Raw genomic sequence first — 23341 nt, forward strand, 5'->3', positions numbered from 1 at the left:
CAGTAGGATTTTCCGCGCCCTTGTTTTGATTCTTAATATTAATAACAATAATACATTCATTCCATCAAAATCTAACTATATAGTGCCTCTTGTCATGTGCTGTGTAGTGCTGTATGTCATGCATATTAGCATATTTGACAATGAAGCTGACTTTGACTCTTTGCAATGTTGCACTACCCAGTGTGACATCGTTGGAAGCCATTGCTTCTCAAACTCTGGTCGGTGGATCCCAAAATGTCACCAAAAATCTTTTCCCCCCAAATTAATGAATAAATAAACATGAAACAAACAATGAATTCCTGAATCAACGGCATCTCACGCGAGCGCTAACAGCGCAGGCGAATGTTATCGGCTGGAAATGAGGCATTGATCTGGTCATCGATCCACCACAGCGTCGGTCTAACAAACGGGAGAGATGAAGTGTTTGAAAGCATAAAGTGGGTCACCAGGTCAATATGCCAATACGGCCTTGACTTTTGCTGACACGTCACTTGACACTCGCACTTACCGCCTCCTTTGGATGCGGCTTTTTATGGGATGTCCCAGATCGGATTTCAGCAAATTTAACAGAAAGAAGATTCCATGTGGGGAATAAAAATAATAACAAATAATACAAATAAACTAATAATAATAATAATCTTCTTCTTTTCCTTTGGGCTTTTCCCTTGACTGGCGGGGTCGCCACAGCGAATCAATAACCTCCATCTTCAGAGGTATGATACGCATGTTTGTTTTGGCCAAGCTTTTACGTCGGATGTCCTTCCTGACACAACCCTCTGCATTTATCCGGGCTTGGGACCGGCACAAGAAGACTTATGTCCCTTTGTGGCTACAGAACAAGGCTCCCAAACATAAAATGGCCATCAGCACAACAACAATCAAAAGAAAGCAAAACTATACTCACCATTTGATGACAATGCTTACAGTAAAGTCTCGTTATATCGATATCGGTTATATCGATAGTACTGCTTATTACGATACTATTTCTATGACCGCAAGAAATGTAAATTTCTCCACTGCGAGACTAATAAAGGCAAATCCAATCCAATCCAATCCAATCCAAGGAGAAAATTTACATGCCACAGGATCGGATAGTCCGTTTTTTTCCGACTCCCGAGAATATCGATATAACGAGACTTTACTCTATTATTATTATTATTATTATTATTATTATTATGACTATGATTATTATTCTTGAGGTCAACAATTGATGTGCAAAGACAAATTGCTGGTTTGACAATTTGCTATTTTTAGCCCTCATCGCCAATTGGCCCTGATTTTTTTCAATGGTCATCATGCCGACTAGCGTTTGAAATCCATTGGCATCCATGATATACGTTTAAAACATGACGCACAAAGATGGACGGACGCATCCAGACATTTTTGACGCTGTTAGGTGTACTTGTTGCGCTCTCCACTAGGGTAAGGGGGATACAGTGTTGTGGGATTCAGAAAAAAAACACAAGACAAGCGACGTCTTGACTCAACCGTGGTTTCCTTCGAATGCCCTGGGGTAATACAAACGTTATGCGCACAACAACTTCCTGTCCAACAATGTAAATCGGTCCGACGCGAAACACTAAAAGCAGGCGTTCCGTGTTTAAATAAACATTTTAGATGTTTATCATTTGCCATTTGCTTTACCTGTTACCAAAATATTAAATAAGGTACTTTTTAACCTGTCACATACTTTCCGAATTGAAGTGAATGCACGTCAATGATGTACTTTGAAATTGTGTGTGATCAATCGCTATATTTCTTTTGGCTGCCTTTGTGTGTACTTACAGACACCGATAGAAATGAGTCAAAAGTCCTCCATTAATTCAGATCGACGGTGTTCAATTGCGATGCGTGTTGTAAATATTGGACATGTGTATTTCTCTTGCTTTGATGTCAGCTTTCGGTTCTTACCTGTTTGAGTTGCACCTGATCCTGATCCTTTCATAATAATAATAATAATAATAATAATAATAATAATAATATAATAATACATTTCATTTCAAAGCGCCTTTCAAAGCTCTCAAGGTCACTTTACAGTCACAAGATCAGTTTTTCTGTTGGTGAGCTGCGGCAGCCACACATGCCAGTGTTCACTCAACCCGGAAGCTTGCTAGCTAATAGCTATTTAATAGCTAGCTATCTAGACAGCTAGCTAGACAGATAGCAAATAGCTAGCTAGCTAGATAACCAGCTAATTAGTCAGATAGCTAATAGACAGCTAATAGATAGCCAGCTAGTTAGATGGCTAATAGACAGCAAATAGATAGATAGCTAGATAGCCAGCTAGATAGCAAATAGACAACAAATAGCTAGCTAGCTAGATAACCAGCTAGTTAGTTAGATAGCTAATAGACCGCAAATAGATAGCTGGCTAGCCAGCTTATTAGCTAGTTAGCTGAATAGAAAGAGCGCTAGCTCACTAGCGAGCTAGCTTGATAGATGACCATAGAATTTCACTATTTTCATTTGATTTTGCAGGCCGAATAAAATGAGGTGGCTTTCAAGATTTGGCCTTGACTTGGTTTAGCTCGGGAGTCACTTTGAAAAGACGTCCTTGTACCGTTTGGACACTAATTTGATGAGTCATTTTTGTTGAGTCTTGCTTACCTTCACTTCAAGTTCTTTGGTGGTCTTCTGGTACTTTTCCGTGGCGGCTTTCACTTGAGAGTTGCATCTGATGATGGCTGCTTTCACTGCGACAAACATGAAAAATGTCATACAGGTAACATCCGATATACGACTTAAGACCAGCCGTACTTATGACCACGACCTCCAAACCCTATTTTTTAAATTTTAAGTCTACGCCTGGCACCGCAACGCGCTGGCAGGCCGGCAACACGTATGACAATTTTGTATGACCACCCAGCAAGCATGTCACTCTCGCACAGCAATCGACCGCGTGATGGTACCACAGGGGGGTATTTTCGAGTCATTTAGCCTCTAAGTGTCTATTCAACATTTTAAATGGATTTCGACTTACGACCATTTTGACTCACGACAGTTTGGTCGGAACGGAACTCGCTCTTAAGTTGGATGTTACCTGGATTTCAATGTCCATAAAAAAAAAGATGATATGGTTGGAACATTCCTGGACCTTCTGAGATTTTAAAACAACCAATAGGGATGTGAGAACATTATAATTCATCACACGTGTTCTAATATCATATTAAGGCATTTAAATCACCTGTTCAAATTTTCCGTGCGTGCATAGAAATAGTATCGATATAACCGGGACTATCGATACAGTAAAGTCTCGTTATATCGATATTCAAGGGAGTCCGAAAAAATATCGATATAACCGGGACTATCGATATATCCGATCCTGCGCCGAACTGCATTAAACAAAAGCCGCCAAAAGAGGGCAGCCAAGCGCCATATAAGAAACGGAGCTGGCCATTAGATGTTCCCCCAATGTTGCCTCAAAATGGCACATATAATTCTTTAATGATTGTAAACATGTATGCTTTAATCTTCAGAACTACAGTGTATTTGAAACATATTCATAACTGGATGTGTAACAAGAAAGCATATTATCCGAATCTGAAGCCATTGTTTGGATTCACAAGCAATGCAAGACGTCTTGGCGTGAAGTCATTTTTATTTGCATTTGAATAAAAAGTGACATCGGCTGTCCTTTAATACACAGTATGGAATGTTAATAATTTTCAAAATCATCGCGCTTCAACAGACAAAACAAGAAACATTGTTGCAAAAAACGATTGCATTCCTATACAGTACAGTGGGCATGTACATAACACAACAGGGAAACTGCAACACTTACATCTTACTGTATTATGTATACAATTTAAAAAAGTCATCAATCTTCTTCTGCTTCCCATTTTTACCTTTTAACACAAACACTTCAATCTCGTCTGCTACACACGAACTAGCGTCTGAAAATGAAAATGGCTCCGCTACACGGGTGCTGGGCACGTAACCAAGTCACCTGACCAAGTCGACCAATGGCGCGACTGATGGCGTGACACGTAACCAAGACACGTGACCAAGTTGACCAATGGCGCGACCGATGGCGTGTCACGTGACAAAGTCACACGGCCAAGTCGACCAATAGCGCGACCGATGGCGGCTCATGTGACCAAGTCGACCAATGGCGCGACCGATGGCGGCTCACGTAACAAGACACGTGACCAAGTTGACCAATGGCGCGACGGATATATCGATGTAAACAACAAAAATGGCCGGCGGGGGATGAAAAGGAGCACCGTAATAACCGGATTATCGTAACAACCGGGTATCGTACTAAACGGTACTAATTATACATAAAAAGACTAGAAATGTGCAAGGGAAATGAAAATAGCATCGTAATAAGCGGTACTATCGATATAACAAGACTTTACTGTATATCCGATATCGATATAACGAGACTTTACTGTATTATTATTATTATTATTATTATTATAAATGTTTCAGCTTTGGAATACATGAGTTTTCAAACAGGTTTGTGGAACGGATTATGGTTGAAAAGCCAGTTTTGACTGTAAATGTCCTGAGAAACAAATTGCTAATGCGGGGTGTGTCCTAACTAACCTTTGTCCAAAGCGTCCACCTCCATGTCCAGGCTGCGGACCTCAGCGGGCGTTTGATGGCTCGCCCCTCCGCTCCCGCAGAGACTAAATTCACCGTTGAAGGTGGAGATCTCCCGCAAGAAATCTTGCTCCTCGTCTTTAAAAGCCGCCTTCATCCTGGCCTGATGCGGAGCGGCAAAATTAACATGAGCGTCACTGCTGCTTCTCCTCACAACGTGATGTGGGAACCCACCAGACGTTCTTGGAGGCCAGCCTTGTCGGCGAGGAGCTCCTCGCATTGCTTGGAAATCTGCTGCTCACATTTCTTCATCAAGTGCCACTGCAGCCTGGCGGCAGACAACTGCTGACCCTGAAGCGCAAACGAAGGTCAAATATGGGTCAAACATACGAGCGGAGGTCAAATATGGGACGAACGTGGTGTGCACGGCATTTAAAAGACAACTTCAGTGAAGCTTATCTGAACTTTTGCATGATGAATGCAAAAAAAAAAACACTTGGTTGGATGTACAAAGATTCCGGAATATTCTGGAGACATTGAATGCCAGCCAATTGGAAATCACATGACAAGGGCACGGAAAATCCGACTGGACCCTTCGCATCCTGCCCACCACCTTTTCCAACTACTCTTCTCAGGCTGGCGCTACCGATCCAGGCGCACCAAATTCAGCTTTTTCCTTCTCGCCAATAACTCTCGAAACAATAACCTTAATAATAATAATAATCTGCCTGAGGGGGAGTCGCTGGGAAAGGTGGTGGGCAGGGTGCGGAGGGTCCAGTAGGATTTTCCGCGCCCTTGTTTTGATTCTTAATATTAATAACAATAATACATTCATTCCATCAAAATCTAACTATATAGTGCCTCTTGTCATGTGCTGTGTAGTGCTGTATGTCATGCATATTAGCATATTTGACAATAAAGCTGACTTTGACTCTTTGCAATGTTGCACTACCCAGTGTGACATCGTTGGAAGCCATTGCTTCTCAAACTCTGGTTGGTGGATCCCAAAATGTCACCAAAAATCTTTTCCCCCCAAATTAATGAACAAATAAACATGAAACAAACAATGAATTCCTGAATCAACGGCATCTCACGCGAGCGCTAACAGCGCAGGCGAATGTTATCGGCTGGAAATGAGGCATTGATCTGGTCATCGATCCACCACAGCGTCGGTCTAACAAACGGGAGAGATGAAGTGTTTGAAAGCATAAAGTGGGTCACCAGGTCAATATGCCAATACGGCCTTGACTTTTGCTGACACGTCACTTGACACTCGCACTTACCGCCTCCTTTGGATGCGGCTTTTTATGGGATGTCCCAGATCGGATTTCAGCAAATTTAACAGAAAGAAGATTCCATGTGGGGAATAAAAATAATAACAAATAATACAAATAAACTAATAATAATAATAATCTTCTTCTTTTCCTTTGGGCTTTTCCCTTGACTGGCGGGGTCGCCACAGCGAATCAATAACCTCCATCTTCAGAGGTATGATACGCATGTTTGTTTTGGCCAAGCTTTTACGTCGGATGTCCTTCCTGACACAACCCTCTGCATTTATCCGGGCTTGGGACCGGCACAAGAAGACCTATGTCCCTTTGTGGCTACAGAACAAGGCTCCCAAACACAAAATGGCCATCAGCACAACAACAATCAAAAGAAAGCAAAACTATACTCACCATTTGATGACAATGCTTACAGTAAAGTCTGGTTATATCGATATCGGTTATATCGATAGTACTGCTTATTACGATACTATTTCTATGACCGCAAGGAGAAAATTTACATGCCGCAGGATCGGATAGTCCGGTTATATGGATATTTTTTCCGACTCCCGAGAATATCGATATAACGAGACTTTACTCTATTATTATTATTATTATTATTATTATTATTATGACTATGATTATTATTCTTGAGGTCAACAATTGATGTGCAAAGACAAATTGCTGGTTTGACAATTTGCTATTTTTAGCCCTCATCGCCAATTGGCCCTGATTTTTTTCAATGGTCATCATGCCGACTAGCGTTTGAAATCCATTGGCATCCATGATATACGTTTAAAACATGACGCACAAAGATGGACGGACGCATCCAGACATTTTTGACGCTGTTAGGTGTACTTGTTGCGCTCTCCACTAGGGTAAGGGGGATACAGTGTTGTGGGATTCAGAAAAAAAACACAAGACAAGCGACGTCTTGACTCAACCGTGGTTTCCTTCGAATGCCCTGGGGTAATACAAACGTTATGCGCACAACAACTTCCTGTCCAACAATGTAAATCGGTCCGACGCGAAACACTAAACGAAGCAGGCGTTCCGTGTTTAAATAAACATTTTAGATGTTTACCATTTGCCATTTGCTTTACCTGTTACCAAAATATTAAATAAGGTACTTTTTAACCTGTCACATACTTTCCGAATTGAAGTGAATGCACGTCAATGATGTACTTTGAAATTGTGTGTGATCAATCGCTATATTTCTTTTGGCTGCCTTTGTGTGTACTTCCAGACACCGATAGAAATGAGTCAAAAGTCCTCCATTAATTCAGATCGACGGTGTTCAATTGCGATGCGTGTTGTAAATATTGGACATGTGTATTTCTCTTGCTTTGATGTCTGCTTTCGGTTCTTACCTGTTTGAGTTGCACCTGATCCTGATCCTTTCATAATAATAATAATAATAATAATAATAATAATAATAATGATAATAATACATTTCATTTCAAAGCGCCTTTCAAAGCTCTCAAGGTCACTTTACAGTCACAAGATCAGTTTTTCTGTGGGTGAGCAGCGGCAGCCACACATGCCAGTGTTCACTCAACCCGGAAGCTTGCTAGCTAATAGCTATTTAATAGCTAGCTATCTAGACAGCTAGCTAGACAGATAGCAAATAGCTAGCTAGCTAGATAACCAGCTAATTAGTCAGATAGCTAATAGACAGCTAATAGATAGCCAGCTAGTTAGATGGCTAATAGACAGCAAATAGATAGATAGCTAGATAGCCAGCTAGATAGCAAATAGACAACAAATAGCTAGCTAGCTAGATAACCAGCTAGTTAGTTAGATAGCTAATAGACCGCAAATAGATAGCTGGCTAGCCAGCTTATTAGCTAGTTAGCTGAATAGAAAGAGCGCTAGCTCACTAGCGAGCTAGCTTGATAGATGACCATAGAATTTCACTATTTTCATTTGATTTTGCAGGCCGAATAAAATGAGGTGGCTTTCAAGATTTGGCCTTGACTTGGTTTAGCTCGGGAGTCACTTTGAAAAGACGTTCTTGTACCGTTTGGACACTAATTTGATGAGTCATTTTTGTTGAGTCTTGCTTACCTTCACTTCAAGTTCTTTGGTGGTCTTCTGGTACTTTTCCGTGGCGGCTTTCACTTGAGAGTTGCATCTGATGATGGCTGCTTTCACTGCGACAAACATGAAAAATGTCATACAGGTAACATCCGATATACGACTTAAGACCAGCCGTACTTCTGACCACGACCTCCAAACCCTATTTTTTAAATTTTAAGTCTACGCCTGGCACCGCAACGCGCTGGCAGGCCGGCAACACGTATGACAATTTTGTATGACCACCCAGCAAGCATGTCACTCTCGCACAGCAATCGACCGCGTGATGGTACCACAGGGGGGTATTTTCGAGTCATTTAGCCTCTAAGTGTCTATTCAACATTTTAAATGGATTTCGACTTACGACCATTTTGACTCACGACAGTTTGGTCGGAACGGAACTCGCTCTTAAGTTGGATGTTACCTGGATTTCAATGTCCATAAAAAATTAGAGAGATGATATGGTTGGAACATTCCTGGACCTTCTGAGATTTTAAAACAACCAATAGGGATGTGAGAACATTATAATTCATCACACGTGTTCTAATATCATATTAAAGTGCATTTAAATACTGTTCAAATGATGTATAGATTATTGTTCTACGACAAATACAGTAAAGTCTCGTTATATCGATATTCAAGGGAGTCCGAAAAAATATCGATATAACCGGGACTATCGATATATCCGACCCTGTTTGCATGTAATTTTCTCCGTGCGTGCATAGAAATAGTATCGATATAACCGAGACTATCGATATATCCAATATCGATATAACGAGACTTTACTGTAATAAGGAAATAATGGAATTTTTAATTTTGGAAATAAGAGGGGATTTTTTGGCAGATCATAACGAGTAAGGTACCCTTGGAAAGCTTTTGACATTCTAAACAAGAAGAGAAAAGATTCCAAATATAAATGAGCAAATATCAACAATCGAATGCAGGCAGATTTTTGTCAGGAATCCAAAATAGCGGTCACTGAATACTAGGAAAGAAAATTGCGAGCTCTAGAAATGTATATGCAAATGCTTCTTTTTGCTTGATACTTGCCAGTTATGGAGAAATATATATATTCTACCACTTCTGTGAGTTATAAAAATACAACTTGCTCACCTTTATAAATTGTCGTGTTTGCAAAAAGAGCGTAAATTTCAATCCATTTTTTTCCCCGTTTCTCATTGTCGTATTGGGAAATTTCAAGAAGCAGCATGGAGGGAAACGTGTAATACGTCATCATAAACTGGATAGCTTGGAAAATCTCACCAAAAATCATGACATACTTCACAAAATGCAATAATATACGACTGCGAGTACAGAGTGCGCTCGCTTCACTGGACAGAAACAATGGCGCTGGAATATAGCCAACTGTAGCGTACCTACAACCAACGAAACCAAACTGAAAAAAAGATCTCGACCTCAGATTATAAAAACTCCAATAATCATTTCGCATCCGACAGACTCAATGTCTATAATTTCTCAGCACTGGGCAAAGTACCCAACTCACCTTCCTTTAATTGTTGAGACTGCTCCGTGAAGTGTTGCTCTGCCTGCAGAATTTGATGAAAAAGTTTGTCCAAACTCATCGCGGATGTGAGGAGGTCTGAAGAAACAAGAGAGAAAAACACACACACACTTTCAAGCTAGCTCTTTACTCAAGAGAAGTGTGTTAACCCGATGCAGCCGCACTTGCGTTTCTTTGACCGTGCAATATGAAAGGAATAATATGGAAATAAAACACGCACAAATGTAAAGTTTACCCCCACCTTGTTTGTGACTATCGGGAAAAAACAGGATTTATATTTCTCCACATAAATCAAGACTCAGATGGCGTTACAAGAGCAACACTCGGAAGTACAACAAAGAACAAAAGACCCGTATGTACTCACTATGTAGGAGTGATGGGAATTCCGGCTCTTTTCACTAAAAGATCCGGCTCTTTTGGCTAACAAATAGCTCCTAAGTTTGTTTTTTGTTGTTGCTTGAATAATTAATTAACTAGCAAAAAAACATGTAAAATTATGTGACAAATGAATTAAAAAATACACTATATTTAATATTTTTACTTATACGCAGTGCTTGAAATAGTGTCTGCCCAGTGGCCCGGGGCGTACAACTTTTATGTCGGGCATACAACTTTCAAAACGTCTCGGCCCGGGTGGCCGACAACTTCTTCAAGAAAAAAAATACAATAAAAACATTTCTTCAAATCAAACGTTTGTTTTATTCAATAAAGCAAAAGCTACAAGCAAACGGCTACAAGCCACGTGGACTCCTCTTTCTCAGTGCCTTTCAAAACTCTCAAGTACACTTTTCAGTCAGGGTTTAGTCAGAAGCGCAAAACAGGCTTCTGATTGGCTGCCGTTGCCGAGTATGCAAATTGCCAAACGAACATTCGTTTGGCAATTTGCAAACATTGCATTGTGCACCATGGCTGTTGCATTCGCTCTTAAGTTGGATGTTACCTGGATTTCAATGTCCATAAAAAATTAGAGAGATGATATGGTTGGAACATTCCTGGACCTTCTGAGATTTTAAAACAACCAATAGGGATGTGAGAACATTATAATTCATCACACGTGTTCTAATATCATATTAAAGTGCATTTAAATACTGTTCAAATGATGTATAGATTATTGTTCTACGACAAATACAGTAAAGTCTCGTTATATCGATATTCAAGGGAGTCCGAAAAAATATCGATATAACCGGGACTATCGATATATCCGACCCTGTTTGCATGTCATTTTCTCCGTGCGTGCATAGAAATAGTATCGATATAACCGGGACTATCGATATATCCCATATCGATATAACGAGACTTTACTGTAATAAGGAAATAATGGAATTTTTAATTTTGGAAATAAGAGGGGATTTTTTGGCAGATCATAACGAGTAAGGTACCCTTGGAAAGCTTTTGACATTCTAAACAAGAAGAGAAAAGATTCCAAATATAAATGAGCAAATATCAACAATCGAATGCAGGCAGATTTTTGTCAGGAATCCAAAATAGCGGTCACTGAATACTAGGAAAGAAAATTGCGAGCTCTAGAAATGTATATGCAAATGCTTCTTTTTGCTTGATACTTGCCAGTTATGGAGAAATATATATATTCTACCACTTCTGTGAGTTATAAAAATACAACTTGCTCACCTTTATAAATTGTCGTGTTTGCAAAAAGAGCGTAAATTTCAATCCATTTTTTCCCCGTTTCTCATTGTCGTATTGGGAAATTTCAAGAAGCAGCATGGAGGGAAACGTGTAATACGTCATCATAAACTGCATAGCTTGGAAAATCTCACCAAAAATCATGACATACTTTTCACAAAATGCAATAATATACGACTGCGAGTACAGAGTGCGCTCGCTTCACTGGACAGAAACAATGGCGCTGGAATATAGCCAACTGTAGCGTACCTACAACCAACGAAACCAAACTGAAAAAAAGATCTCGACCTCAGATTATAACTCCAATAATCATTTCGCATCCGACAGACTCAATGTCTATAATTTCTCAGCACTGAGCAAAGTACCCAACTCACCTTCCTTTAATTGTTGAGACTGCTCCGTGAAGTGTTGCTCTGCCTGCAGAATTTGATGAAAAAGTTTGTCCAAACTCATCGCGGATGTGAAGAGGTCTGAAGAAACAAGAGAGAAAAACACACACACACTTTCAAGATAGCTGTTTACTCAAGAGAAGTGTGTTAACCCGATGCAGCCGCACTTGCGTTTCTTTGACCGTGCAATATGAAAGGAATAATATGGAAATAAAACACGCACAAATGTAAAGTTTACCCCCACCTTGTTTGTGACTATCGGGAAAAAACAGGATTTATATTTCTCCACATAAATCAAGACTCAGATGGCGTTGCAAGAGCAACACTCGGAAGTACAACAAAGAACAAAAGACCCGTATGTACTCACTATGTAGTAGTGATGGGAATTCCGGCTCTTTTCACTAAAAGATCCGGCTCTTTTGGCTAACAAATAGCTCCTAAGTTTGTTTTTTGTTGTTGCTTGAATAATTAATTAACTAGCAAAAAAACATGTAAAATTATGTGACAAATGAATTAAAAAATACACTATATTTAATATTTTTACTTATACGCAGTGCTTGAAATAGTGTCTGCCCAGTGGCCCGGGGCGTACAACTTTTATGTCGGGCATACAACTTTCAAAACGTCTCGGCCCGGGTGGCCGACAACTTCTTCAAGAAAAAAAATACAATAAAAACATTTCTTCAAATCAAACGTTTGTTTTATTCAATAAAGCAAAAGCTACAAGCAAACGGCTACAAGCCACGTGGACTCCTCTTTCTCAGTGCCTTTCAAAACTCTCAAGTACACTTTTCAGTCAGGGTTTAGTCAGAAGCGCAAAACAGGCTTCTGATTGGCTGCCGTTGCCGAGTATGCAAATTGCCAAACGAACATTCGTTTGGCAATTTGCAAACATTGCATTGTGCACCATGGCTGTTGCATCGTGCACCATTTTTTTTGCGATTAGTCGTCTTATTGAGTTTCAAGTGAAAACGGGGCAGGTAACTTTTCAGAGTTGTCTGCCCGGGTGTCCACTAACTTTTTGGCATGAGTTTCAGACACTGCTATACGGCTTGATTTATATGTGCACAGAGAGCATCCACAAACTTTGACTTTCCCTGTGGTTACTGTGGTCTGATGATCACCTGTCACTAATTTGCTTTTCATATCAATAATGCTATCATACCAACTAGTAAAAATATAATCATTGAATAATAATAACAGCATATTGTAATAACATTTGTCCACCTGTCTACCCCCCCCCCCCCCCATCTCCTCACTGCGGCGTGTGTCTGTAATTATTCCCTTCCTCTTCTACCACGGATATCACCAATAACGTGCAGCTTTAAACTTAAGACCGGGGGCCGGGAATAGAGGACCAAAAAAATCGGCTCCCATTTCCGGCTCCTTATTAGGAAGCGGCTCTCTTCGTTCACTTCAGGGATCCGGCTCTAAGAACCGGCTCGTTCACGAACGACACATCACCATAGCATTCACAAGTCCATTTTTGTTATATCGGTGCTGCTCTGCAAACTAACATTTGTATTTTTTAAACCACCAACGAAGCAGGGTTATTTTTGCACCCGTTTAAGATGTTTTCAGGAACTCCACCGGTATAACTTTGTATGTTTACACTATATAGAGTAAAAGTTGTCATGTGAACAACAACCACAATTTGTACTAATGCAACCACAATGGGATTTTAGTGTTTTATATGTTACATTTTTTTAAACCAGTTTATGTTCAAAATTCGTTGCACTCTTAGTTGACGTGACTGGTGTCAAAATGTTCGAAGCTAGGATGCAAAGACCTTTCCAACATGTTAGAAGCTAAGATGCTAACACGTTAGCAAAATGACGGCAAGTTGGTGTTCAATTCCTCGCCATAACTGGTTTTGTGTACTCGGAACGCAATAAAGCCTCCAGGTCGTAGCTGAAACATGGTTTAAACAAGAGGAGGAGTGGTTTTTATACCCCATTTTTTCACAAACGTACAAGGATACAAAGCAATTGAGTGATGCGTGACTCACCACCTTCGTTGCCATTTTCTGGCACAATTGACGGTAGCGATACTGGAACTTCCTGCCAAATCCAGCACCGGTCCTTCAATTCGACACGGGACGATCTAAAATCATGACGGAAATACGGCAATTAACTTTTAAATTAGTTACATGGTGGTAATCGTGCATTTTCTTACTGTTTTTTTTTTTCGTATTTATTTTATAAAGTTACAAGAATTTGTCACTAGGTTATACATGCTCGCCTGTGACCGAAGAACAAGTAACTTGGATAACATCATCATGGAATTGTTACACGAATGAAAATTAAAAATGTTGTTTTTGATATATTGTACCTTCTCTTTCATTTGAATGGCGCTTGTCAGTGTGCTATACCGAAAAGAAGCGATAGATGGCGCCAATGTCCACTGGGTTACGGCCTGCCGAGGACGCGTATATGTTTGCACTCGATACATTAAAGTGTGTGTTTATGTATGTGGTCAGTCATAAATATGCAACTGAAAGATGTCCAATTAGAACCAGAAATAACATCACGACTTCAAATACTTCCAACCGATGCAACTCCGTTGCGTCTTTTATTTTAATGGGCGTGCAAATGAGGTCGTTGTCGGAGAGGGAACTTAATGAAACACTTCATAAATGCTCAGAACGGTCCTTTGGAGTACTGTAATGATACTCTGAAAGAAGGTGGAGCGGGTGGGGGTGAGTTCATGTTGGTGGCGCAGGTGGGGGAGGGGGGGTACTTCTCTAGGTTATTTTCACTACGCGCGCACTTCGACCGGGGCGCTCATTAAAGATAAATCTGCATCTGTGCTTGGTATAAGACGAGCGCGGCGCGCACATTGGCAGCGCTCGTCGGTGTGCCCGGACTTCCCTGAGCTTCTTCTCGTGCTCATCCCGGCGGTTCTTTGGTGGGGGGGGGGGAGCTGGCGCGCTCCTGCTGCTCGATGCGCCACTTGGTCAGACGCGAGCATCCCGCCGGACGAGCACGTTTGGACTCGTCAAGCTTTGTTGTTGTTTTTCTTCCAGCGTCACTTGCTTCCAACAAGAATGGAAGGTCGCTTTTGATTTGGCTTCCGAATATGTGCCAATGGAATTCCTTCCGGTGGATTTTTAATTGAGCCCAACTTTACGCTTTTGTCTTCTTCCAAGGAGCCTTTTTTTTTTTCTTGTCGCGTGCGAGGAGAGGATGATGCTGGCTGGACTCTGTCTTCTTCTGCCTCTTTTAGGTACACTTTGGCGTCTCGCTTTCTTGCCTCGATTTGTTGTGTCGCTTTGACTGCTTTGGTTGCGGGGGGTCGAAGCTTCTACGGCTCGTTGGAAGGTCCGAAGTGCGCCACGTCAGAAACAGAAAGTCGGCAAAGAGATGATTGGCCTTGTCAGTAGCATCAACTTTTACCAGCTCAAGTTTGCCAAAATAGCAGAAACAGCAGACAAATACGCCATGTCACTATTGTGACCACAAATGTATCAATAAAACCAAAATAAGGACACTTAAGCATTGAGACCTATTACAAATATTTCACGTTTTTATGGAGCCATGAAAAAAACATCAACACATTTACAGGGCGTGATATGAAATAGTTTTGGTGTGGATAAAGCTCTTACGTATACTTTTAAACTGAGAATCGTTCCTTATCTTTTGTTGCTTTTATTTTGGCAAATCACGGAACCAGATTATCAGAAACAAAAATAAAAGCACAATTTCTGATCATATTGTCTGAATAGTAACAATACCATGATACTGCATTGAATTGTGAAGAATATATATATATATATACTATTTTGTATCGCGTCCTGTAAATTTTTGGATGTTTTCTTCATGGCTCCAAAAAAACATTAAACTATGTATTTGTAATAGCAGAAACCTAAAAATGTTCCACTTTAATAAAACACAAACATAGCGAGTCTGTTTCACAACAAAAGATTATTTATTAAAATGGCAACGATTTAGGATTAAAACATGTTATAACACTATGAATGGATTCTCAGAATATTTGGCGGTAATTCAATTAATTGGTGAACCTGTGATTGGTGATTTTGTTGTCATGCTATCATCTTGTCATCTGAGACAAAAAGGGTGGAGTGCCCTCTCCGGGTCGGGGAGGAGATTTTGCCTCAAGTGGAGGAGTTTAAGTATCTGGGTGTCTTGTTCACGAGTGAGGGTGTAAGGGAGCGAGAGGTCGACAGGCGGATCGGTGCGGCGTCTGCCGTGATGCGGACTTTGTACCGATCTGTCGTGGTGAAGAAGGCGCTGAGCCAAAAATCAAAGCTCTCAATCTACCGGTCGATCTACGTCCCAACCCTCATCTATGGTCACGAGCTACGGGTTGCGTCCGACAGAACGAGATCCCGCATGCAAGCGGCCGAAATGAGCTTTCTCCGTCGGGTGTCCGGGCTCTCCCTTAGAGATAAGGTGAGAAGCTCGGTCATCCGGGAGGGGCTCAAAGTCGAGCCGCTTCTCCTCCACATCGAGAGGAGCCAGATGAGGTGGCTCGGGCATTTGATTAGGATGCCCCCGGGAGGCCTCCCTCGTGAGGTGTTCCGATCATGCCCCGCTGGCAGGAGACCCCGGGGACGACCCAGAACACGCTGGAGAGGCTATGTCTCCCAGCTGGCATGGGAACGCCTCGGCATCGGCCAGGACGAGCTAGAAGAAGTGGCTGGGGAGAGGGAAGTCTGGGCTTCTCTACTGAAGCTGCTGCCCCCGCGACCCGACCCCGGATAAGCGGCAGAAGATGGATGGATGGATGGATGGATGGTTGTCATCCTAAACTCCTTTTTACTCCGATGGGGGCGGAGCTTCATGAAGTTCGGTCATAGTTGTTAGCTCACAAAATGAAAAAACAAAATGCGCGCTGCTGCCACCTTGTGACCATTCCAGGCAATGATTTTATTTCTTTGACATGGGCGATTTTCGCAAGCTTAAGACTCAAAATAACCACGCCTCCAGTTCTGACCCCGTTTGTGATATTTTTATCATCGGCTGAGTGATCGCGATCCGCGAATAGGAGAGCAAAGGTCAAGGTGTTCCTAATCAAGTGTCCCCGAACCTTTCCAGATGGGCTCCACGGGGCCGCCGGGGAGGGCGGTCGGTCGTCACGCGTGGACTGCGTGCGGGCCAGCGAGCAGTGCCTGAAGGAGGCGTCTTGCAGCAGCAAGTACCGGACCATGCGGCAGTGCGCCGCCGGCGTGGCCAAGGAGGGCAACTTCAGCGCCGCGGCGCGGCGCGAAGCCCAGGGCGAGTGCCAAAGCGCCGTGGACGCGCTCAAACAGAGCCCCTTGTACAACTGCCGCTGCAAACGGGGCATGAAGAAGGAGAAAAACTGCCTGCGTATCTACTGGGGCATCTACCAGACCTTGCAAGGTGCGTGGGTCCGTCCATTTGGACAGCCGCCTCCTTTTCAAGCTCGCATAACTCCAGAGCCATCTAACTTAGGATTGAACTCTTTTTCTGATGAATGAAGAGAGTCGAAAGTTTCGAAGGCCTCATTGAATGTTTATGTAGTCCTAAAACTCAAGACAGGTAACATCCGACTTATGACCGAGTTCCGTTCCGATCAAATGGCCGTAAGTTGAAATGGTCGTAAGTCGAAATCCATTCAAAATGTTGAATAATAATTATCATCATCATAATATATTTTATTTCAAGCACCTTTCTAAGCGCTCAAGGACACTTTACAGTCACAGACAAGCATAGATACGATAATAAATAAAATAACAATACATTTCATCGATAGGCGCCTTTCAAAACTCTCAAGGTCACTTTACAATCACAGGATGCGTTTTTCTGTGGGTGAGCAGCGGTAGCCACACGTGCCAGCGTTCACTCAACTCGGAAGTTAATAGATAGAAAGCAAAGTAGCCAGCTAGTAGATAGTTAATAGATGCCAAAAGATAGCTAGCTATATAGCTAGCCACTTAGATAGCTATATAGCTTATAGATAGCTAGTTAGCTAACGCACAGAATGTGACTAATTAGATAAATAAATAAATACAACAGCAACACAAATTATAAAGAGAAACAGGAGATAAAGCTACACAGAAAGTGCAATTTTAAATAGGTGGCTTTTGAATAGAGACTCGGAGGCTAAATGACACGCAACCCCCCCCCCCCCCACTCTGGTGCCATCATACGGTCGATTGCTGTGTGAGAGTGACATGCTGGCTGGCTGCGTGGCCAAAATTGTTGTACGCGTTGGCGGCCTGCTAGCGCATTGCGGTGCCAGGCGTAGAATTAACATTTGTAAAAATAGGGTCTGGAGGTCATGGTTGGAAGTACGGGTGGTCGTAAGTCGAGCTGGTCGTAAGTCAGATGTTACCTGTATTCTGTGGGTCCTGGAATTAGAGTGACAGTGACAAAAACCCTGGCACTCGTCTGCCAGTCAATGAGTTAAGATCCACGAGCAGTCTAGTGCTATCCTGACCAATGACTCGGCCTCCCTTTGAAAAAATCACCCCCCTCCCCCAACACCACGACCCCCTTTCACGCTGCCCCGCCACGATGAACTTTGACCTCCCCAGTCACCGTCTAGCGGACATAATGGACTTTGAAGGACCCTCAGCGCTAGAACTGGCCTAAAGGAAGAAGATGGCTGGTGGTATGGGTTAGAAAGGGGGCGCGGGGGGGTCAGTCTGTGCTTGTATGATTGAGGAGGGGGGCAAAGGCGACGGGCAGTGGCGCAAAGGCTGCTGACCAAGCTGCCTAATGGAGTGTGAGGCTGGGAGTCGGCGTGGGTATCGACTGACCCACATCAGTGCGAGCGACGCTCATGAACAAAACGGCGACAAAACGCCTCCATGCTTCCGACGACCAGCGGCCCAAAAATGGTCAAGTTCCGATACCTCGGCGAAATGTTGGGTGCTCGCGTCCATCGCAGCTAAACTTTGTAACTTATGTCACTATAACCCCGCCCCCCCCCTCGATTCAAAGAATTACCGTATCAACAATAATAATAATAATAATAGAAAACTAGCTAGCCAATCACTAGCCAAGAGATACTTAGCTAGATAGCCATCCAGCTAGATAGTGGATAGCTAGCTAGATAGCCGATAGATAGCAAATAGCTGGCAAATGATAATAGTAATAATAATAATAATCCATTTCATTTCAAGGTCTCCTTACAGTCACAGATAGGATAAGTTTCTTCTGCAGGTGAGCAAATTTTAACCAATCGATTAGCGTGTCGATCATATTCCTGGATCGCTTTGTTTTCTTGCGTCTCACGGTGATGGTAACTCAGCAGAAGAAAACGGCACGCGTCCTGGTCACGCCTGTTTCTAACTCGCCCCTTTTTCCCGCCAGGTAACGACTTTCTGGAAGATTCTCCCTACGAGGCCGCCAACAGTCGCCTGGCGGACATTTTCCGCCTGGCTCCCATCATCGGTGAGTTTGATGGATACCTTGAACGCCGACGCTTGGCGGTTTGCGGCGCTATTGGAGCCTCCTGTAGTTAATACGCCGTACACCCCACACTTCCCCACCCCCCAACCCGATAATCCACCTCCTCTACCCTGGCCAAAGTGATCCCACATGGTGGAGAGAACTTCGGAGTCTCATTGAAAAAAAAATATAATCAATGCTCGCCACGTCGTTGCGCTTGTATCGCGCGCAGGCCGACTGTACAAGTACTCCAACTCTTGACTTGGACTTGACTTCAAAAGGGATTTGTCGCATTAAAACTGCTCCAAAGATTCTAATGTAGCTTCCAGCTAGCCGTACACGTACACAAACGTGCTAACGTTAGCCATAGCTGGTACCTAGCTTGACGTATTCATCATGGAGTGCGACAGGACCACTCAATGCTATTGGTTTGAATTGGTTTTCGGGTGATCGTGAGCCTTTGCTCGCAAAACTCGCTATCACCGCCGCAGGCTAACATGGCGGCGTCAAAAGACACGTCCAATGAAAGCGGCGCGCTCCGTCCACGCGTCCACAAAGATGTCCTTTTCGGAGGCCGGGTTGCTTTATGATCCACAACAAGGCCTCTGCCGCTCGTATGGGTGAAATCATAACGTGGGTGGCAGGGGTGGCCATTTTGAATGTTCCATTGTACAAAATGGTGGTGGGGGGACAAAGTTAGTTCACTGCGTTCAGCATGTGGTTGTCATTTTTTGGATTTCCAAATTTGTCATATTGTCGCCGTTCTTTTTTTGAATGATATGGCAACCCGTTTGGGCAGTGAGATCTTGGTCTTGTTGTGGGACTAAACACGTTTTTGGGGATCATCTGTGTGATTTGGCAACCAGATGAGATGATCTGAACATGTCTGATGTGTGTGAGATGGTAATGCCTTCCAAATTCATGTCCAAAGTACGGCCCCGGGGGGCAAATGCGGCCCCTTCTCAAATTTCATTCGGCCCGCGGCCTCCTGTTATAAAATCAATCACGTCTGGACCGCATGAGGTATGAACACATGGGGCTGTAGCGCTGTTAGCTGTGTGTGCTAAGTGACTTAAAAAAAAGGTTTTACATTTTCTAAATGTGTTTTTATATATACTTTTTATTTTCTGAAATGGCGATTTTCAAAAATGTTTTTAATTTTCTAAAATGGCGACTTTGTATTTTTTCAAAAAAATATATTTTATTGTTTATGTTCTAAATATATATTAATATATTTTATAAAATGGCCATTTTCATTTTTTTTTTTTTTTCTAAAATCGTGATTTTTTTTTCTAATTGTTTTTGGATATTCTAAAATGACGATTTTCTAATTGTTTTCTAAAATGGCGATTTTATTTGACTTTTTATGTTCTAAAAAGGCGATTTAAAAAAAATATATTTTCTAAAATGGCCATTTTCTTTTTTTTTTCATTTTCTAAAATCGTGATTTGTTTCTAAAGTGTTTTTTTTCTAATTGTTTTTGGATATTCTAAAATGGCGGTTTTCAATTTTTTTTCTAAAATGGCAATTTTATTTTGCTTTTTTCTGTTCTACAAAGGCGCTTTTCAAATTGTTAAAATTTTGTAAAATGCTGATTTTCAAATTGTGTTCAATGTTGTAAAATGCGATGTTCTAATTGCAAAAACAAATCTAGTCACCCCCGAATGACCCGTTGAGTGGCGTTCCGCGTTCTATGCTTCCGGTTTCAAAGCTTCTGTTCCGTTGCCGTTTCTTTGACGTTTCTTCCAATGCCCGACTGAAGAGCCTTTTTCAAAGAAAGCCTCTTTGGAAGGACGGGTGATCAAGTCAGGCGGCGACATAATGGAGCGTTTGGGCTGCAGCCAGCCGTGGCCTCGACGGGTTGCCAGGACAGACGAGGAGGATGATGAGCAGATTGACATTAGAGCTTCCTCAAAGTGCCACTTAGCAAGATTCCGCCATCCCAGTTCTTTTCTGGCCGTCTTCGGACTTTGTCAATGTGGCGGGGAAATTGGAACGCAAGCGCGGACGTCCGTCAAGCCGGCGTGCGGCGTCCGCCCGGCGAGGACCGTGTGCTGCTTTTGGCTCAAACGGCATTTTATCGAGCGTCCAACTGCAAAATGAATCGCACAGCGAAAACATTGACACATGATGTGCCTTTAAACAGTTCGAGAAACATTGCCGGTGCTAATGCTAAAGTCAATGTCAAATCCCATTGGAAGGCTAAACACAAGTTAGCATGGCATTCCGAGAGGGATTTTTGTCATTTCAATTTAGGAAAATGGATTTTACCTGTACTCCCAAAAAATCATGTACTTTTTGTCAATGTGTAAAGATTTCTTGATGTATCTAGCTGGCTATCTCGCTAGCTATCTATTTGCCGGCTATCTAGCTAGATATTAGCTACATGGCTATCTAGCTGTCTGGCGAGCTATCTACCTGAATAGCTATTAGCTATATATTTGCTAGCCAGCTAGCTTTCTATCTATTTGAGTTACTTCCGGGTTGAGTGAATGCTGACGCGTGTGGTGGCCGCTGCTCAACTACAGAAAAACTTATCCTCTGACTGCAAATGACCTTGTGAGTTATGAAAGGTGCTTAGAAATGAAATGGATTATTATTAGTATTATTATTATTATTATTATTATCATTATTTAGTCGCTAGCTAGCTAGCTAGCTAGATTTCTATCTATTTGAGTTACTTCTGGGTTGAGTGAACGCTGGCGCGTGTGGCTGCCGCTGCTCACCGGCACAAAGACCTATCCTGTTACTGTAAAGTGACCCTGGGCATTTTGAAAGGTGCTTATAAATGAACTGTATGAATGTATGAATGTATTATTGTATTGCAATCAGATCAAAAGATATCGGACAGTCGTTCAAATTACCCATCCCGACGTCACTTCAGCTTGTAGTAGATGTGCACATTCCACCATGATCCACTGCTGAAAACGAGGCTTTGATGCTCTCCTCTTTCATCTACAACTGCTTCATGTCACAAAGAGGGTACAGAAAATGCTGAAGAATGAATGACTCGCTGTGCCTTTGTGTTGTCATATTATTTGTTACAGTAAAGTCTCGTTATATCGATATTCAAGGGAGTCCGAAAAAATATCGATATAACCGGGACTATCGATATAACCGGGACTATCGATATATCCGACCCTGCGCGCATGTAATTTTCTCCGTGTGTGCATAGAAATAATATCGATATAACCGGGACTATCGATATATCCGATATCGATATAACGAGACTTTACTGTATTTAGTTGTTTTTTTTTTACTTTGTTACTTCCGGATTGAGTGAACACTGGCGTGTGTGGCTACCGCTGCTCACCCGCAGAAAAACCTATCCTGTGACTGTAAAGTGTCGTTGAGAGTTTTGAAAGGTGCTTAGAAATGAAATGTATTATTATTATTATTATTATTCATTGAGAAAATTTCCAATTTGGAAGATGTCCCAATGTTTCCGAAGTGGCCCCCCTGGGCCCGCCGGCCATATTTTTCCCACCCCCCTTCCTGGAGTTTGGATGAGTCGCGATCCGGCAGCCTCAATTTCTTTTCCTTCCAAGCTGCATGTTTGACAAGCCTCCCTGCAGTAATTACAAAACGCTTCCTCGGCTTGTTAGGGATGTTTTCTTAACACCCGCTTCCCTGGCTGTCTTGCTGCGTATGTGTGTGTGTGTGTGTGTGTGTGTGTGTTTAAGTGTTTGTCTCGCCCTCGTGGCTCCTTAATCTGCGTCCTCCTCCACACGTTCCTCCTCCATTTTGGCTGCTGGCAGGAGCATCACCCACTCGGCGTGTCGAGACGTTAAAATCTGCCGCGGAAACATCTGTTAAGGGGGTTATACGTTTCATAAATACAGTTTTTTTCATATTTCAAATTGGGTTTCCATGGGGCAAATCTTTCACACACCTAGTCCCCACTATGTGGCAAAAACGTATAAGTGTGTGTGTGTGTGTGTGTGTGTGTTTTTGTGCGTGTGTGTGTGTGTGTGTGCGTGTGTGTGTGTGTGTGTGTGTGTGTGTGTGTGTGTGTGTGTGTGTGTGTGTGTGTGTTTCGAACTCATTTGAATTGGAACAAACTGCACCGAACTGAATCCAGATCTACGACGATACTCCGAAATTGTGGCATTAGCATTAGCAAAATATGCTACATTAACTAGCCATGTCATAGCAGTTACAGCCTTCGCCCCCAGACAATCATGTCCTAAAATCCCATTTTTAGAAGTTTCATACATATATATTTGTTCATATTTCAAATTGGGTTCCCACGGGGCAAATCTTTCACACACTTAGTCCCCACCAAGCGCCAAAATCGTATAAGTGTGTGTTTGGAACTCATTAGAATTGGAACAAACTGCACTGAACTGAATCCGCATCTATGACGACACTCCGAAATTGTGACATCAGCATGACCGTTAGCAATAGATGCTACATCAACTAGCCATGTCATAGCAGTGTTACAGCCTCCGTAAAAAAACGCGTGTGTGTGTGTGTGTGTGTGTGTGTGCGCTGGTGGGAGATAAAGTGAAGATGGCAAGG

At 42.3% G+C, this 23341-nt stretch overlaps 2 protein-coding genes across 3 annotated transcripts in view; one reads left to right on the forward strand and one right to left on the reverse strand.

Annotated features, from left to right (window-relative positions):
* The window catches only part of ccdc172 (coiled-coil domain containing 172), a 29566-nt gene extending 20084 nt beyond the window's left edge, over positions 1-9482 (reverse strand). For both annotated transcript variants that reach the window (XM_089012248.1, XM_089012247.1), the window contains exons 1-4: positions 9391-9482; positions 7878-7963; positions 4780-4896; positions 4549-4708 (exon numbers count right to left, since the gene is read on the reverse strand). In XM_089012248.1, coding sequence (XP_088868374.1) covers positions 4549-4708; positions 4780-4896; positions 7878-7963; positions 9391-9469 — 442 coding nt within the window. In that variant the 5' untranslated portion in view covers positions 9470-9482. The remainder of the gene's footprint in view (positions 1-4548; positions 4709-4779; positions 4897-7877; positions 7964-9390) is intronic.
* A 4733-nt stretch (positions 9483-14215) lies between these two features.
* The window catches only part of LOC148888887 (GDNF family receptor alpha-1-like), a 52987-nt gene continuing 43861 nt past the window's right edge, over positions 14216-23341 (forward strand). Inside the window, exons 1-3 of the mRNA XM_089012602.1 lie at positions 14216-14666; positions 16499-16804; positions 18743-18823. Coding sequence (XP_088868728.1) covers positions 14627-14666; positions 16499-16804; positions 18743-18823 — 427 coding nt within the window. The 5' untranslated portion in view covers positions 14216-14626. The remainder of the gene's footprint in view (positions 14667-16498; positions 16805-18742; positions 18824-23341) is intronic.

The sequence above is a fragment of the Hippocampus bargibanti genome, linkage group LG13, assembly GCF_051943395.1.
Source record: "Hippocampus bargibanti isolate YZ-2025 linkage group LG13, ASM5194339v1, whole genome shotgun sequence".
In the NCBI taxonomy this organism is placed as follows: domain Eukaryota; kingdom Metazoa; phylum Chordata; class Actinopteri; order Syngnathiformes; family Syngnathidae; genus Hippocampus; species Hippocampus bargibanti.